The sequence below is a fragment of the Gossypium raimondii genome, chromosome 11, assembly GCF_025698545.1.
Source record: "Gossypium raimondii isolate GPD5lz chromosome 11, ASM2569854v1, whole genome shotgun sequence".
NCBI classification, from domain to species: domain Eukaryota; kingdom Viridiplantae; phylum Streptophyta; class Magnoliopsida; order Malvales; family Malvaceae; genus Gossypium; species Gossypium raimondii.
Genome location: NC_068575.1, coordinates 28,547,850 through 28,567,362, shown reverse-complemented (window position 1 = coordinate 28,567,362; position 19,513 = coordinate 28,547,850). Strand labels below are relative to the sequence as shown.

The 19,513-nt window shown below is 33.6% G+C and overlaps 1 protein-coding gene across 1 annotated transcript; it reads right to left on the bottom strand.

Annotated features, from left to right (window-relative positions):
• Nucleotides 1-207: 207 nt before the first annotated feature.
• On the bottom strand, nt 208-2,988 carry LOC105804255 (inositol-3-phosphate synthase). The gene is made up of 10 exons (XM_012636778.2): nt 2,727-2,988; nt 2,571-2,639; nt 2,341-2,476; nt 2,004-2,251; nt 1,674-1,900; nt 1,473-1,588; nt 1,117-1,293; nt 831-1,019; nt 702-764; nt 208-588 (listed from the first exon to the last, which is right to left on the bottom strand). Exons 1-10 carry the CDS (start codon nt 2,912-2,914, stop codon nt 469-471), a joined length of 1,533 nt encoding a protein of 510 aa, XP_012492232.1. The 5' UTR covers nt 2,915-2,988; the 3' UTR covers nt 208-468.
• Nucleotides 2,989-19,513: the final 16,525 nt, after the last annotated feature.

The window sequence follows — 19,513 nt, the reverse complement described above, 5'->3', positions numbered from 1 at the left end:
GTACTTTGAAAGGTGACCTGATTGAGAAAGGGTGCAATGCTATTTATTCATATTTTAATGTTTTAGATCTCTCTGGCTGAATGGTAAAAAAGGATTATTAAGTTTCACCAGAAAACCAAGGAGATGGAGTTAATTTCTAATACTTCAATCAGAGATATAACCGAGCAGTTGCAGGGCAGGACTAACAGAAATATAAGAGATGGTGGATTGAACATATTAAATAAACTTTCATATTATCATTATCATATCTATTTCCACGAAAGAGATTGCTTGCTCAAGCTTGAGCGACAGGAGGTGTTACATGAGCGCCATCAAGAAACAGAGAGAGAAACAAAGATGAAAATATATCAACCATAAAACCATTACAAAGTGTGACAACACGGACCACATCTTTTATGAAAGAGAAAGGGAAAATGGTCCTAAAGTTGCAAGGACCAATACTTGTTCCACTTTTTCTCTCCTCGATTTTCACTTGTACTCCAGAATCATGTTGTTTTCAGGGGACAAGCCAATACAGGCCCTCAGTATGTTCTCCAGCATTGCACGTTGCTTTGACAGTGCATTCACCACGGGTGTGCCTGGTGGAACCTGTTTTCACCAAACGGCTCATTACTGACCAAATTTAACCTGAAGGAGTGAATCTCGTGATTCTCAAGATTCTGTTCACATTCTTGCATGACATAAAAAAACAAAGGACTCACAAGAGGGGCCTTGGTTAGGTAACTGAGGATAGTAGCCACAGGGTGGAAAGAGTGGAACTTGCCCTGTACAATGAAACTTCATGTCAGTATTAATGGTCAAACCTAGAAGAGTTAACCACCGAGTCATACCTCTCCTTCAGCTTTGAGCTGGATCCTGGTGCTAAGCTCAGCAAGGAGAACCAAATCTAGGATGATGGGAGCAGCCAACAGGGAGTCCTCGCATGTGTTATGCAACACAATGGTGTTCTTGCCTCCCATGAATATCTCTGATGTGTACTCATCCATGGCTCTCTTGCTATCTCCAACATATGGCACATACTACAACATACAGAAAGAGACAAAAGTGCACATTAATTAATTTTGAAGGTCTCAGTTTGCAAGTGCATGAAGTGGCTGAGATGGGTAAACTTATTACCTTGATGACCACAACATGATCAGGATGTTCACCGGGTTGATAAAGGATTCCATTGCTTGAGACCATGTCATCCACAACATTGCTCTTGGAGATCTCCTTGGAGCGGAAAGTTTGGGGAGCTGATAGATTCATGCCATCATTGTTTCCCAGATGGTTGTAGCTCACTATTGATGTTGGCTGTTAATTTTTCATCACCATTAGTACACAATTACTACCCATCAATGTCACATTATTATCTTTATCCTGACATAAGCTACTTCCAAACCACATGCATGTACTCCTAATTTTGTTGGTATCCTTTGCCTAGTCTACAAATTATTGTGATAGATAGTGTCATGAAGTTGAAAGATTTGTACCTTGATACCAGCCCCAACAAGGAAATCCACTAGAACGGATTTCATCTTGGTCTGGCCACTCTTAAAATCGTCTCCTCCAATCAGACAGTTCCTCTGGATAGCCAAATCAATTAACCCTGGATATGATTACAGATCATTAAAAGACCAATTCCATAACATTTCAAAGAATTAAAAGAGAAGATAGCTCAGTTGATTTAGAACCTGGAACAAATGTGTTTTGTGGGCTTCCATTGATGAAGGGAACATCCTCAAAAACACAAGCGATAGCGTACAAAGTGGAAGGAGAAATCTCTGACTCATTCTTCTCAAAAGAAGCCAACAGGTTCTCCATGGTGTCGTTTAGCCCCACAACGACATTGCTGTACCTCTCAGTGTTTGCAGTCCAGAGTACAACCACCTTGTCCACCTTGTTTTTCTCCTTGAACTCCCTAATCCAAACACAAATAAAAAGGTCAGCCACAGTCGTAGTGCCAAAATAAACTCTTTTCAGCTTTAACAAAATTCTCCGGAGGCTAGAACTAATTATAATACCTAATATCTTTAATGATTTGCTGAACTTGTTCTTTCTTGGTACCCTTGATGACGTTATTGGCACGTTCACCTTGGTTGGCAGCAATGAAATCTGGGTCGTATATTCCAGGGAGTGGGACCATGGATTCCATGTAGGGCCTTAGCTGTTTTTGCAGATCAATGTCAAAGACCTTGGCTCTAGCCATTGCATCAGCAAGGTTCATGTCACTTATGTCCCATCCTCCAAATACAATATCCTCTGGGTTGACCTGTTTTTATATATTGTTACTTGTCTTTAGCATTCCGACGAATAACAAGTTAAGAAACTATCATAAAAATGAAAAATCCAGTTTAATACCATAGGAAGAAGGCTCTTAAAAGGAGCATAAATCTCCTCCCCGTTGTAAGACCCAACTCGGATAGTTGATGCTTGAGTAAGTGAACCAAAGTAATTAGCTTGTTGCACCTTGTCCTTAGTGGCCCAGGACACTCCCCTGAGAATATCCATTACCCATATCCTCAAAATCAACAATCAAAACTAAACAGAAAAAATGTAAATATAAATAAACAAAATAAAATAAAACTCGCCATCGGTTAGCTATAACACCACCAGTCAGGGTTGAGCCATTGTTTCCTCCCCATCCAACAAGCATTACCCTAGAACATAAAATAAATTTAATGCAAAGTTTTAACACAAACCCAGAAAAGGAAACCCAGAAGAAATGAGTAGTTTTAGATTCTAACCCCAGTTTAGGGACATGGATATCAGTTCTGAATTCATATTTAACAGTCTTGGGCTTGACAACCCATTGATAGGTTCCATCCCTGTTCTCATGAACAAGCTCAGTAGTCTCATAGTTGTACACCGACTGGATTGCATTGTCTGTGTACTTGACATATGGACTCTCAACCTTAAAGCTCTCAATGAACATTTTTGCCGATATTCTGTTCTTGAAACACTGCTTTGTTTTTTGGGTTTGTTTTAAAGCTTTGGTGCTCCATTGTTAGGGACCGGGGAAGTGTATATATAGAGGAGATGTCTACACGCGGAGCAGCGTGAATGCTTGATGCCCGCACGTAAAATTTTTCAATTGGTGGTTTGGTTTTAGGAGAATCTACGCCATGCAAGTTTCTTAACTGGACCATTGAATGGAGCCACAGGCACGGAAAGGCACGTGTGAGGAGGAGGTTTCGTTTGTGACACGTTTGGTTGTGATTAACACGTGGCGTGATCAAGTGCAGGAAAAGGATTTTCGGTAGCTGTGGAATCCACGCCCTTTGAATGTAGTCGACGGAAAATGCATGGCTCTACTCATGCACCGGTCGGGTGACACCGTGACATCCAATGAGGTACTAAGTGGGCAATTGTCCCTAACTGTAACTGCACCGGTGTACTAAGCGGGCAATTGTCCCTAACTGTAACTGCACCGATGTAGTGGGGTGCATAAGGTATCTATGGGTTGAGCTGGGTGGAGGTTTAGTTTGAAATTTTTTTTGATTTAAATTTATTTTTGGGTTGGTTTGTCCGCTCAAACATCCATTTTAATATTTAAAAACAATAAAATATTAAAATTATATTTTTAATTGACATAAAATTAATTAATTTGAAACTTTTAAAAATATTTTTTATTAGTTAAATTAAACTCGAAACGGATCGGGTAATAGTGTTAAAATTTGTGTTCAAGCTCGAGTTGTATAATATAAATGCATTTTGCTGTGCAAGTACCTCGGATGAAATCTTAAATTGTAAAATTTAGTGAGTTTAGTGTTAGGTTTGTTAAATTCAATCTGGGGCTCTTAGAAAAGAAGAAAGTCGTGACAGAGGGATTTTCAAGAACTTTAAGAACTTGAAAATTCAATGTAAAATTTTATAGTTAATTGTATCATATATCCTTAAACTATAATCTTCATTTTAAATTAGTCTCTAAATTTTAAAATACTCCTCAAATTATTAATGTAGATTAATAAGGTTCTTTCATTATTAAAATTATTAATTTAATTGTTAAATGATATGTTAAATATTATGTGACATAGTTTAAAATGAAAATTTTAAAGAAAAATGAATGTTGTAAAAATGAAATTGTAAAAATATTAGTTTTGAGGTTTTCAAAGCTTTTACAAGAACTTTTATTACTAACTCTCTCTTTTCAGTTTTATTATATTTTTAGTTTTACTTTTAAAATTTATGCAGATAACAGTTTACTTTTCTTTAAAATTTTATTTTAAATTATGCCACACAAAATTTGACATACCGTTTAACAGTTAAATTATTAGTTTTAATAATTGTAGAACTTAATTGATATAATATCAATAGTTTTAAGGATGCAATTAGAATGTTTTCAAAAACTTAGGGACCAATTTAGAATGGGAGTTATAATTTAGGAATTTTTAGTGCAATTAACTCAAAATCTTAATATTCAAAGCAAAATTTCTAAAATTAAAGACTTAAAGAAAATAATCCAAGATGGAAGAATGTATTGATGAAACTGAAAATAGAAGATCGATGATGAATGGTGGGTAGATGGATAGATAGCTTAGCTTCCTTGAACAAGGACCAACAGTAAATCAAAAGGGACTTTTAACCAACCCTCCCAATTGGTTTAAATTAGGGAAGCTAAAGTTTTGATGAACCCCCTCAATAACAATCCTTAAAGAATTGAAGTAAAAGTTTATAAAAAAAATCACAATAAGCTAGTCTTGAAAGGGAAAAAGAAAAAGAAAAGAAAAACTCTATTAAAGCAATTTTATTAATCAAAATAATCAAACATATAATATATATGGTGGCTATAGAAACCATAATGTCAAATATATATGTATAGGGTTAAACTAATTAGAAAACAAGGAAACATCCCTTCCTTTATCTTCAAGCAATTGACCCAGTATAATACTCTTTAAGCTAAATTAATCTAAAATACTTGAACAGGTAAATACATTCCTAAAATATAATAATTTATAAATGAATTTTAAGCTTATATATAATAAAAATGAAGCCTTAAAATTGAAACTAATATGATATCAAAGCTTATACATATTCTCGCTTAAATCACATATAGAAAATTATGTCCATGCAATCTTCACAAAAATGACTATAACTTGATCTCTCGAACAAAAAATAAAGTGATTCAAAGTGCGTTTCGAAGTTAAAAGACAAATTTGTAATCAATATGAAGACATCTTAACCTAGAATTGGTAGGATCTTATCAAAAAATGCACCACAAGTCAACTGACAAGAAAAATGGCCGCTTTGGTAAATTTAATTAATGATTTTCAACCCATCTATAGATGTAACACCCCTTACTCATTCTGATGATCGACATGGATAAGCAATGTTACCTCGACATAACCACTACAATTGCAGCTTAAAATTCAAGATAATACAATTTAAAAATCACTAATTAAAGTCTTTAGATAGAGTTTGATATGAATGAGAGGCTTTGGAAACATTTCAAAATCATTTTGGAACTAGGTGATTGGAATTATTCAGAACATAAAACAAACTTTCAGAAGCTTAAAACACTCAAAATAATAAGTTGTGTTAAAGTCAATGGCCATGTTCAGGTACATCACTAATGATGTATTGGAACAAGCCCTATTATAGTATCTTTTAGCTATTGGAGATACATGTCCTCCAAGTATCGATACTTCAAGTGCAAGAGACCCCAAATCACTTCAAAACACTTCTAAAATACATAAAAAAATGCCATATCATTCCAGTAAGTTCTCAATCATTTTAATAAAAACTTTTAAAGCTTATTCAAGTCCCACACACATTCAAATCAATATAAGAATGAAAAGTTAACTTAAAACCTCAATTCAATAACAAATGCCACATGATTACACAAGCCAATATACTAAAAAGTACTCAATTAGTCTAAGCCTTTACGAACTAATAATTAAATACAAATCATTGACCTTCAGACCACGCATATGATACAATCCTCTAATGACACAATCTTAGACTTCTTGGAAGAGCCTTTCACCTACGCATTAAAACTCCTAACACGTTAGGCTCAAAGAGTTAACCACTAAAATGACCTATTTTAAACTTTCGTAATTTCAAAAATATTTTAAAATCATTGGCTTATCCGTTGAAAATTATTGAAATTGAATGTTTATCTTAATTTCATAAAAATGATAATTTTAGAAATTGTTTGATTTAATATTTCATTTGTAAAAATTTGATAATTATTCCAAACTAATTTGGATTACATTAAAAACTCGTTTTTCAGTATTGTAGCGAAAAAGTGTGACGTTGACAGAGCTCATTTTAAAAAAAATTGAGTTTTATGCATAAAAATTTAAATATCAATTTAAGCAGTTTAAAACTCTATAGCCATGTAATCAAATAATCAGAAAATAAAGTCTCATACCACTGTCCAAATAAAATTTATTACAATCCCAAAACCAATAATAGAAATAAGTTTAAAATACTTTAATAGAAAAAACATCCGAGTTGCTCCTTTGAAAGCCATCCAAGTCCCAACCTCGAGAATTATGTAAAACTAAATCAAGAAACTAAAGGGTGAGCTAATAAGATCAGTGTGAGTCATAACTCCAGTAAACAGGTAGATAGTAAATATACCACTCAAGCCAGTGAATATACAGAGTTTTAAAAATAGTACAGAATCACAGTTTAATTCAGGCATGAACATGTCAGTGCAGTATTTTTAGAAAAGTTCCTACCCAACTCCGCTACACATCATAATAAGAGTTCCCTAGAACTCATCCAACCAATAATACACTAGTTTGTGGACAAGCTATCAGTATTGCAGATAAACTGTCAATATTGTAGTCTTGACATGACCACGCCTCGAAGCTCAACAAGCTCTAATCCCTATCCCATCGAGCTCCCTAAAGGACCCATGACTTGAGCTCGAGCTAAGTGCCTTCAAGAAGCTGTTTCAGCTTTATTTGCTCAACTTTGGAATAAAAACGAGCTCCATGTTAAAGAAGAAGTTCGGGACAGCTCATTAAAGGCTCCTTGCATCTTAGTGCAAGCTGATCTCAGCTCATCACTAGCTTTCAGAGCTCCATCTAGCTCAAGTCAACTTACTTGAGCTTAATTCAGCTCATTTGAGCTCAATTTAGATTCTTTCCAGCTCATTCCTTTCATCTTTTTAATAAATTACGTAGTAGTTTCATTTTAATTAAATTGATACAACTCAAGACCGAATCCCCTAGCTCAATTCAGCTCATTAAATATTTTCACTTGTTTTTTTTTTTGAGCTAACCGAATTTAATAAACTAGATAGTCCATAATTAAGTGTTTTAATTTATCCTAGTATGTTATTCAATTTGCCTAGATGATGTTTTGATTATATTCAGCCGAATCTATAATTGATTTAATGTGTTCATATGCTATGTAGGTTCAGCCGAATGTGAGAGGAGCATTAAATGATATTCATGCACGACTTGGTTCAAAGTATGCAAGGATGCATGTATGGCTACTTTCAATGAATGGCGGCTGATCCATTGGGTCTCCAAGGTTTCTATTCAGCCAAGAGACAACTTCTACCTTTAATTCCCCAAGGTTGTCTGAATGTCTTCCCAATGCACCATCACTCCGTTCACACTTGTTGTTCACACCTAGTGATCATTCAGCCGAAGGTGTTCACACACAAGGGACTTTTCAAGGCTGACTTTTTCACACCTCAAAGGTTGTTCAAGGACCCTTTTTAAGGCTCATAACCATTCGGCCAAACACCACAACGTCAATGCCCCATTTATGCCTAAGGCCAAACCTAGACAAGGCTAAGGAGCTTCCATACATTCATCATCATTCAAGCTAGTTTTACTTATTCAAGAAGCTGACCATTGAAGCTCCATTCATCCGAATATAGACTTAGCAATTTAATGAATCTGTTCTAGATTATTCTAGCTCCTTAATAGCTGAATTACTTAGCCTTTTAAGCTAGTCATTTTGTCCATTCGGCTATCTCAAGTAAGGCTATAAATATTTAGCCCATTTTTTATGTAAATTACTTTTTTTCCATTTTATTGAATGAAAATTTGTTCTTGTGAGGTTTTTTCCTCTCTGTTTCGTGTGAGTCTCGAGTGACTTATCTAGCGTGTTAGTGGCATTAACCCGAACTTTTTTATTTAAACTTATCACCAACCTTTTGGTGTGGCGTTCACCTATCCTTCTACCAAACCAATTTTCCACCTTAAACAATATAAGAACCGGGGTGACACTCTTTATAGTGTTGAATCGCTCTTGGCATTTAAGTTCGCTATCCATTTCCATCATCTATCTTTATCTATCTTATTATCTTAAAACCAAGTCCATCCCCAAATAACTTTCATCATTTATTTCTTTATGACCGAACCTACCATAACAAAAACTTAGCCAACTTGAACCCCATTCCATTGATATTTAACCTACTTAGCTGATTTAAACTAATTGAAGACCTTGGAATCGACACTTCTCGATGATGATCGGGCAACATACGTAGACTCGACTCATTCAACCGAGCCGAATCACGTCAAGTCTAGCCACCAATATTGCAAACAAGCTGCCAGTATTGCAGATAAACTACCAGTATTGTGATCTAACCACCAGTATTGCAGACAAGCTACCAGTATAGTGGATGTAACAGCCCATTTTTCAGTGGTGATGGAACAGTGGTTTCAGGACCACAAATTTCTATCGTTTTAACCCATAAATTTTATTTGTAGAATATTTACAGAGTCATTAGGGTCGTATTAAAATTTGATTAAGAAATTTTAATGTTTAGATAGCTAATTAAAGAAAAAGGACTAAATTGTAAAAGGTGTAAAACTTGTTAATTATTGCATTTAGATGATTTAATAGCTTTACTAATAAATGTGGGAGGGCCAATAAGGTAATTAAACATTATTTTTTGATAGTGGACGATTTTGAAGTAAAAATTAAAGAAAAATTGAAAGAAAATTAGATTTAATGGCAATTTTGTAATCATTTCAAAATTAAATAAAACATATTGAAAATGATACTTTTCTTCTTCATTTTTCTTCATCTCTTTGCCGAAAACCACCATTAGAGACCTAAGGAGCTTCAGTCATCTCTTGGCTTTGCATGGTATGGAAATTGACCCATTTAATTTTTATATATTTGAGAATGTTGCAATTAGGTCCAACTAACCTGTACCTTCATTTTTGAATCTGTTAAGAATTTTAGAAGTTTCCATTGATGAATATTGGTTTTTTTTTATGATATTTGTGTGTTTGAAGCTTTGATTGTGGTATTTGGTTGTTGTGAGAAGTAATTTTATTAGTTTTTTATTTAAATATTAAATTGTTAAAATGTCAAAATTTCAAGGTTTGATGGCAATTTAGAAGTATAATTGGGACTTTTAAGGGCCTATATTATTCAGCTATTAATTTTAATTGGAGAATATGGTTAATTTGATTATTTTTGAGTTAGAGGACTAAATTGCAAAAGTTGTAAAAGCTTAAGGAAAATGTGTAATTAATGAAAAGTTAAGGGTCATATGAATTGAATGGAATGTGAAATGTGTATGAGATTAATATATTGTGTTTAATTATTATTCAGATCAAGACTTGAATCAAAAAGACAATAACCGAGGAAATAGGAGAATAGCAGAATAGTCCCTGCGTGTTGCCCAGAATTAAATCGTAGGTAAGTACATAGTATTTCAATATGTAAATGAAATTCTACTTGTAATATTATATTATTTTTCTTTAGTTTATATGTTTATAGTTAATTATTGCCTGAATGAACATATGTGCCCCTGTTTGTACTTCGGTACTCTTGAAGACATTTACATGCTCCTGATTCTATTCTGGTATATTTAAGAACATTATATGATTACATCATCTCATCATTTGTATTCTTGAAATTTTAGTAATCAAATAATATGTGAATCGTGTCTAATCGTATTTATATTAAACCTTATACTATGTCCTTACGAAGTTATGTTAGCTTATGAGTTTTTGTGGACTGTTTTGTAGATGATCATTGCTGACTCTTTGGAAGGATCAACCAACCGGCTCCCACTATCCATCTAAGTTGGTAGTTTTTGTATCTTTAGGTAGTGGCATGTATATATAGATAAATATGTGGCTTTGATATGTTGATAGATGTAGTTCATGAATGAGATGTGTGTTTTGCTTAGGGTATATTTTGTATTATTGAATCAAGTATATATATAATGCATAGATGAACACCTTGATGTTTAGTTGTTGAATGAGGTGGTTTTAATCATAGTGCAATGCTTATTTTCTTAATGTCATATAAAGAAGGTTTTTTCATCATTTTTGAGACTAAGTGTATAGTATATATATGTGGTGCCTTTGAATGACATATTGGTTGGATGATAAAGATTGACTGTTTTGGCATATTTAGGTGTGTTGGAGTAGTGCCTAGGTCTATTGAATGTGTTCATAATTGAAGTGGTGGAATAGGTTTGGTTTGGTCTTAAAATGGCATAATTTTTGGGTCAAATTTTGTGGATGGCCTGGGACATGGGCTGTCACACAACCAAGTGACACACACGGCCTGGCGACACGGTAGCGTGTAATTTGTGAATTCCTAGTGTTTTAAGTCAGAGAGTTACATAGCTTGGCACATTGCCGTGTGTGGCAAGTCAAACAGTTACACAGTCTGGCACACGGTGTTGAAAAGAAGTTGAAGATATATGAGGAACAAATCGAGTTGAAAAGAAGTTGAAGATATACCTTTAAGGATCTGATTTCTTTCAAGGTGTTGATTCCAAGCCGCAACAGAATTGTCTCAGCCTTTACGTAGTCCACCCAATCAAGCACGAACAATAAAACTCTATGAACCTTTCAGAGAGAATTCAAAATTGGCTAGTAGACCTTTTGAATTTTTCCTTACTTACTTTCTTACCACTCATTAGGGATATTTTTCCTTTCATTAATCTCGTATATTAAAAATGAAAAAATTCATTTATTCTTCTGGAGAATATCATGGAATGTATTAATGTTTTATATTCTTTCCAAAAGAATATTAACTTCCATAAATATTAACTCCAGAAAGAAGTTGCAAATCGTATCCGCCAAGCGATACTGTTCGCCAGGCAATACTGTTCGACAAATAATACTGTCTATTAGTCGATACTGTCTGCCAGGCGATACAGTCCGCAAGGCGATATAGTCTGCCATACGATACTATCTGCTAGGAGAAATTGTTCAACAAGCGATACAGTCCCCCAAAGATGTATGTAAGAGGGTATATGTCCATCGTATTTTGAATGTAGTTTGTTTGCTTTTACTATAGGGTGTGACCCAATAGTTTCTAGTAATGTTATTAGTAATACTAGAAAATTTCTAACGTTATAAGCAATGAGTGGCACCTAGCAATGTATGATTGCTACCCAGGTTACAAGAATTCGTGATTCGAATTAACCTTTCTGTGATAAACTTTTCATGTATTATATCATTTTATCCTTTATATCTAGATTGGATACAAGTCATGCTATAGTGACACTTGTATAGTCCAATATCATATTTCTTGATATTCTGAGCAGACTACAATAAACAAAAAGTGTGATATCTCATATCAACTTATTTGAGCATGACCATGCATTTCTAGTCTCACTTCATCAAGTGGCCTAAGATATTACTCCTATTATGTAGAAGAGATAAATCCTATCTTGATCAATCATATCCCACTACATGGATTAGGGTATATCCCACATCAGTATTTATAGTACAACCTGTTACGATAGACATTTGACTGTATTAAAATATACAATTCACGATGTTGGGACAATGATGATCTCAATTCTGATGATCATATACATAGTTATCACTATGAGTAATGTTTGTGACCATAGATAATAATCAAAGAAATATAATGAGGGTCAGTTTAGTATGTTGTTCTGTAACACATACTCATGTATTGATTTTGACATCCCTATGTAAATGACAATACTTTGTCATCAATCAACTACACATTAGTCTCAATGCATTATTATTGTCCAAGCCCACAATAATACTTAACTAAGGACCTTTCAAGAATAATTATATTATTCTCAAGACTTTATTATAAATCGGTTTATTTATACACAAAAAAAAACTGAAATAATATTGGCATTGTCTTATATTAATAACAAGGTAAAACGAGTATGTAATTACAATCATCTCATGAGTCAGTTTTGGTTAAATAGTCCAATAAAACCCTCTTATGAATTCGAATGAAAATAAACTTACTCTATCACCCTTTCAAACGAAGATCTAATGATCCTCTTGCGCTAAAGCAAATTCGAGCGATCCAGATTGAATCAATCAATGAAAACATAATATACACAATATCTAAGTTCCAGCCTAAAAAAGAAAAAGAAAGAAGTGTGATGAAATTTTACTAATCACCACTTACGATTACCGACTAGATCAGAAGATTATAGTTCAATGGAAAACTTGAGTATATGGAGGAAAAAGGACTATGGAATCAATAAAATAAAGAAAAGATGAGTAGAAATCTTATGTATCATGCAACCCCCTAAACCCAGCCTAGGTGTTATGAACAAATCTTGAAGATTACATTGGCCATGGTGATGGGGCATAAAATGTTTTGCTATTTTTTTTAAATCTATACCTCATTCATTTAAAAGCATGTTGATTTTCTTGAGAAAAATTAAAGTAATCTCTTTAAACTTCTTTGAAATGATAATATCAAAATTTTAATATCATTGAAAAGTCCAAGTTTGAGCATTTTGAAGAAAACATCTTAATTTGAAAATGTCGCAGACAAAATTTTGACAAAATCGTATTGTTGTTTAAAAATCATTATTCGATATATATTTCATAAAATATTAATTAACTGAATAAAATATATTAAATTTTCGTTAAAATGTAATCTTGAATTTATAGTAGAACTATACTAAAACTTGCTATAGGATAATCTGTCTTTATTGTTCTTGTACCTTAATCTTTGTTGATGGCAAAAGAGAGTAAAGCGCAATTTAGTCTTTGATAATAAAATAGAGTGGCTATGTGTCCTATTTATAGTTTAGAAAGAAAGAATAATTTATTCAAGAGTTATAATCTAATTCTACTAAATAAACAGTTAAAGAACTGGAATTCTAATATAATTAGACTACAAAATGTCAGTAGTTAAGTTAATTCAGAAAACAGAGTTTACGATGTGTTGTCGCGACATCCCCGGGTGATGTCATGATGTTAAGGATAGGATCTAGAGTAAATAAAATTTTCCTTGTCGCAACATTCTGGGGTGATGTCACGACATGGCAACCAGATTTCTTGGTTCCTTGGGGAGCTAACGCCTTGTTTACCTTCTTCATCATTGCTCTCTTCAGTTATTGACTTCCGCTTAATTCCTGATACATTCCTTAGTGCATTACAGTGTAAAATTTGTTCATCGACAACTGAGTTGATTGTCCCTCCAAAATAGTGTTTCACTCTTTGACCATTTACAAGAAAACACTACCCCTCTTTTCCGATTAGCTCTATTGTTCCATGAGGGGTTACTTGATGTATTGTATATGGAGCTGTCCACCTTGATCTCAATTTCCAGGGAAATAATTTCAATCGAGAGTTGAACAGTAAGAATTTTTGCTTAGGAACAAATTCTCGCTTTCTAATCTTCACATTGTGTCGAAGTCTACTCCTTTCTTTATACATTTTTTATTTTTGTAAGCCATGAAACGAAATTCTTCTAATTCTTGGAGTTGAAATCATCTTTCTTTCTTTGTTAATTTTGGATATGTAACACCCTATACCCAGCCCGGTCACCGAGTCTGAGTTCTAGGACGTTACACCACTGTGTCACATAGATTTCATCATAACCATCACATTTAGTATACAAGCATCTTTATTTTCTTTTGTTGCTATATCAATCATACGAAAATTAAGACATGCAAACTGAAATTAATGTTTAACCATGCTAACATACGATTAACAAACATAAAATGGAGATACATCGAGCATTGAAACCACTTAGCAAATTTTCCCAAAAATTTTACGTAGCTATTCATACTAAAAGAGTGGCATCAATATTTTCTTTAGGTGGTATTGATACCACATGAAAAATCGATACCAAACTTGCATTCTATTCTCACAAAAATTCCCAAGTGTCTCAAACTATTGATACCTTTCGCAAGGTATCGATAAATTTACCTCGAGTATTGATACTCGGGCCAAGGTATCAATAACAATTCTATATTCTGTTTTGCTGCACTTTCGATATCATTTTAGTAATCCTATTATCAATACCTTGCTCCAAACTACCAAAATTTAGCATATATCAACAATTAGATCATTTAAACTCATCCCTAAATAACATGCTTTATTCACCTAGATAATAAGCTTCTAAATAACCAAACAAGAATCCAAATATCATATTCAAAATCTACATGCTTCCAAACGTAAATAACATGCAAATAGCCCCAAAATGACTTACCAAAGCCGATATAAAGTCTACCACATTGCCTTAAAGTCTCAAAAACACAAATAATAAAAAAAACACCTACTAATAGCAACTAAATGTCTGGCTTGGATCACCCCTCGAGACCATACCACTCACACCGGCACTACTTATCTGTAATGATTAAAGAGGAGTGGGTGAGCTTAACAAGCTCAGTGAATGGTCAAAACAACCACTACGCAAACAAATCATTATGCATCAACAAAGCAAACATGCAATATAATCATAACATCTTCTACTCCTATGTCATGTTTAACACATTTTATCATCTTTCATGAATATTTACACATTAATCACATGAATATTTAAGCATATATTACAACACATTTTAATCACATTTAGTCACTTTCAGTCACGTTTTATGATAGTTTGGCTCTTGAGGATAAGAAATATAATGTGGACCCTATCACCACACGTCGAATACATGGATCACCAACAGACGAATATTGACTCATAGTGTCGTACCTATCCCATAAGTGAAGCATATAGTTAACACTCTCCAGCACACCAAACACACATATCCTGGTGAATTAAGCTTAGCTCACATTCCCTTATCTTTCCAAAAATTGTCCTTGGGCCTCAACGCCTCATAAACAACATCACAAAGATGAGTACTCACAATCCTATGGCATGCCAACTATATCCAACGGTCTTATAATAACACAAGGCCAAAATATCCACATTGTTATCACATATTTACTTATTGATTTTCCGCACATAAGCACTGCATATTCACATCATTAGCACATTATAAACACTACCACATGGCATGAATAACATACTGACATATTTATTTTCGCATCAGTTATCAAATGCTTATAGCATATGTCATAGCATCTCATATATGCTCATAATTTCATAATTTCACAAGCATACATATATCACATTTAATCATAGGCATAAGAACACTTACTTTGAGAATATAGAATAGGGGTTTAGGCTACATCTACATTCCCAATTACACCATGAATCATCTACGAGCAGTGATTCCAAAACACTCACAAAATATCAACTTTCACAGAAAACCAAAAGCTCGAACTAGCTCTTCCTTCAACTTGTAGAAGGCTCTAATGAAGCAGAGGCTTCACACACAACAATCACATGATACACATAGTCAAGTGACAACCAATGACTCACTTAAACCATTTAAAATACATGCCCAAACTACATTATCATGTAACTGAACCCTTTAACATAACAAACTTAAAACACAAATACCTCAATCTACACTTACCCCTTTTCCATGAAACAAGTTCCATTCATTTTCATATTCATCTAGGACTAATTCCCAACCTTTAAACTATACAAAACTACCTATTTCAAGGTATCAAAATTTTTCGACACTTTTTGGCTATTATGACAAAAATTTATTAAAACTTGAGAATTCCTTAATGAAACTTCAAAGTAACTTTAGAAACATTATAATAATGTTAAAATAAGTTGAAAAACACTTTGAAAACATGTTTTTACTCAAAAATATGAAATTCACCTTTAACGACCTTATTTTCGTCTTTTAATCAAAACATGAGGTTTAGCAGCTAAAAATTCAGTTTCAAAGACCCATAACATTAAAAACTAATAAGAATGCAAATGGTTACCTTTGATGTAAGAAATAAAAAGTTTTTAATGCAAATCTGAAAAATCCACAAGTGAAGAAGATGATGAAATTGATGGAATTTCGGGGTGTTTTCTAGAGGATTTGTAAAGGTTTAATGCTTGGAAATGATAGGAAATCAAGTAATTATAGTTTGGATATTAAAAATAAATTAGTGGAGCAAGGGAGAGAAAGGGATGGTAAAAGCAAGGGAGAAACAAAGCTATCATGAAAACAAACTGGGAAAAGGGTTTAAAACTACAACATAAACATCCACAATTTTAACCCTGTCACAAATCAGCCCCTTTTAAAAAATTAAAGGATTTAAAACTCATTTTCAAAAATTGACTCAATTCCCTAATAGCCATTGTCGAAAACATTATTGAATACCAGCCTTACAAAATTTCGAGCACATTTAGGCTAAAATTCCTAAAATACCCTCGAAACTTCTAAGCCTTATTTTGGGGTGTGACAGTATCTAAATTTAACTCCTTAATTGCCCAATATGCTTTCCTTTCTAATTCATTTGGTAAATGACAATTCTTACCATAGACCAGCTTGTACAGAGACATTTCTAACATAGTTAAATATTTTGTTTTATAAGCCCATAAGGCATCGTTTAGCTTAGCCGCCCAATCCTTTCGGCTTGGATTTATCGTTTTCTCCTAAATCTATTTTATTTCTCAGTTGAATACCTTTGCTTTTCCATTTTCCTGTGGATGATATGCCGTGGTCATTCGGTGCCTTATGTTGTATTTAGCCAAAGCTGTTTCGAACTACTTGCTACAAAAGTGAGATCTTTCGTCATTGACCAATGCTCTTAGTGTACCAAATCTGGTGAATATGTTTTTTCTTAAAAATCTTACAACTGACCTTGTATAATTACTGGGAAGTGCAACAACTTTGACCCATTTTGAAATTTGGCCAACTACAAAGAGGATATACTGATTTTCAAAAAAACTTGGAAAATGTCTCATGAAATCAATCCCCCAAACATTAAACAGTTCGACTTCAATTATCCATGTTTGTGGCATTAAATCTCTTTTAGATATGTTCTCGATTCTCTGTCATCTATCACATCCTTGTACGAATTCATAAGGATATCTGTTCATAGTGGGCTAGTAAAATCCTTATTGTAACATTTTCTGGGATGTCCTTTCTCCACCAAAATGTCCTCCGAAGGGAGATGTGTGGCATCTGTGTAAAATATCGTTTATCTCTTCTTATACTACACACCGTCGAACTAATTGGTCTGTGCATTGTCGAAACACGTATGGTTCCTCCCACACATAATTTTTGGATTCGTGAATTATCCATTTTTTCTACTGCCAAGACACTTGAGGCGGGAAGACCCCTCGTGTAATATAATTAACATAGTCCACATACCACGGTGTTTTATGCTTGCCATGTCTAGGTTGATTGATGTCTAACCTGAATAGTTGCTTATCTGTGAAGGTCTCCTCAATTCTTCTATATCTTCTACCTGTAGATTGCACTCAATTATGGATAAATGATCTGCTATTTGATTTTCTGTTCATTTTCTGTCCATAACCCATAAATCAAATTCCTGAAGTAACAAAACCCATCTCATTAATTTGGCTTTTGTTTCTTTTTTCTTCAAAGCATATTTTAATGCAGAGTGATTAGTGTAAACATAGACTCGACTTGCCATTAAATAAGGTCAAAATTATTTGAAAGCGAATACTACTGCCAACATCTATTTTTAGTTGTAGTATAATTATACTTCGTTGGATTCAACATTTTGCTGGCATAATGAATAGCTCCAAATAAATTATTCCAGTTTTTTTCCCAAAACTGCACCTACTACATAATCACTAGAATAACACATAATAATAAAGGTTTTTGTCCAATTTGAAATGATTATTATATAGGCATATATGAGTTTTGCTTTTATTACCTCAAAGGCTTCAACGCAACTTTGGTCAAACATGAAAGGTGTTTCTTTCTGAAGAAGTTGATTTAAAGGTTTAGAAATATGAGCAAAATCTTTAATAAATCTTCAATAGAAACCTGCATGGCCTAAAAAATTTTGAACACCTTTCACGTTAGTTGGATGTGGAAGATGTTTAATCACATCAAATTTTGCTTTATCTACTTCCATACCCTTTCTTGATATTTGGTGCCCTAGGACTAGTCCTCTTTTACCATAGAATGACATTTTTACCAATTGAGCACTAGGTTAGTTTCCTAACATCGTTTTAGCACTTTCTTAAGATTACCCAAACATTCTTGATACGAGTTTCCATAAATTGAAAATCGTCTATGAAAACGTCCGAACCTTCTACCAACATATCAACAAAGATAACAGTCATGCATCTCATAAAAGTTACTGAAGCATTGCGTAATCCAAATGGCATTCTTTTAAAGGCATACGTACCGAAAGAGCACATGAAAGTAGTTTTCTCTTGGTCATCAGGGTGAATTGGAATTCGATGATACCTAAAATACCCATCAAGAAAACAATAAGTCTTTTCCTGCTAACTGATCCAGCATTTAGTCAATGAAGGGAAATAGGAAGTGGCTTTTTTTTTGTTGCATCGTTTAGTTTCCTAGAATCAATACATACCCTCCAACCAGTAACTATTTGGGTTGGAATCAATTTATTCTTATTGTTCTCAACTACAATTAGACCTCCCTTCTTTGGAACGCATTAGGTCGTGCTAACCCATTCACTATCAAAGATAGCATAAATAATACATGCGTCTAACCATTTGATCAATTCCTTTTTTACCACTTTCTTCATGGTTGGATTAAGTCTCCGCTGAGCATCTACTACATGTTTTTGTTCCTTCCTCTAATATGATCTTGTGTTGGTAGAATACAGGATTGATTCCTTTAATATCAGTAATGGTCCATCCTATCACTTTTTTATACATACTCAGGACATTCAGTAGAGCTTCTTCTTGTTTTTCATCTAAGCAAGCAGCAATAATTACTAGTAACGTATTTTGTTCTCCCAAATATCATACTTTAAATGCTCGAGTAATGGCTTTAATTCCAACACAGGGGGTTTGACGATGGATGGTACCATTTTTATCGAATTTGGTGTAATTTTCTCTGGTTGTTCCTTACTTTGTCTCCACCAATCCAGTTTGGTTACCATATGATTTTTCTCTTGTTCTACATTATCCCCTTCTTCCTCTATTTTGTAGCCTGTTAATTTTGGCGTACTAAACTCTAATTGGTTACATTCTTTCTTTTTACTTCCTATAGCTTCAAATTCTAGGTTTTCTGTTTCATGACATTCATGCCAATAAAATTCATTAATGCTGAATTTTTCAAAAATTTCCATTACCTCTTCGTGAGTTTTCATACAAATACTTCACCCAGTCATAATATCAAAATTTTGTTTATTTTGACTATCTAAGATGTAATAGAAATGTTGAATTTGAATCCCAAGCTTGTATTAAAATGCATTGCGGGGTACAAACAAGTGCATTTCATTCAAGTAATTATCTAATCACAATGCACAAATTCTCAATGAATATCAATGACTTAAACCAAATAAAA

What these genes read in the sequence shown, in the direction of transcription:
- LOC105804255 (XM_012636778.2), bottom strand. Translation starts at nt 2,914, where the DNA reads ATGTTCATTGAGAGCTTTAAGGTTGAGAGTCCATATGTCAAGTACACA. An exon ending in ATCCATGTCCCTAAACTGGG is followed by an intron (nt 2,640 to 2,726) that starts GTTAGAATCTAA and finishes TTTATGTTCTAG; the next exon opens with GGTAATGCTTGTTGGATGGG. An exon ending in GGTGTTATAGCTAACCGATG is followed by an intron (nt 2,477 to 2,570) that starts GCGAGTTTTATT and finishes GGATATTCTCAG; the next exon opens with GGGAGTGTCCTGGGCCACTA.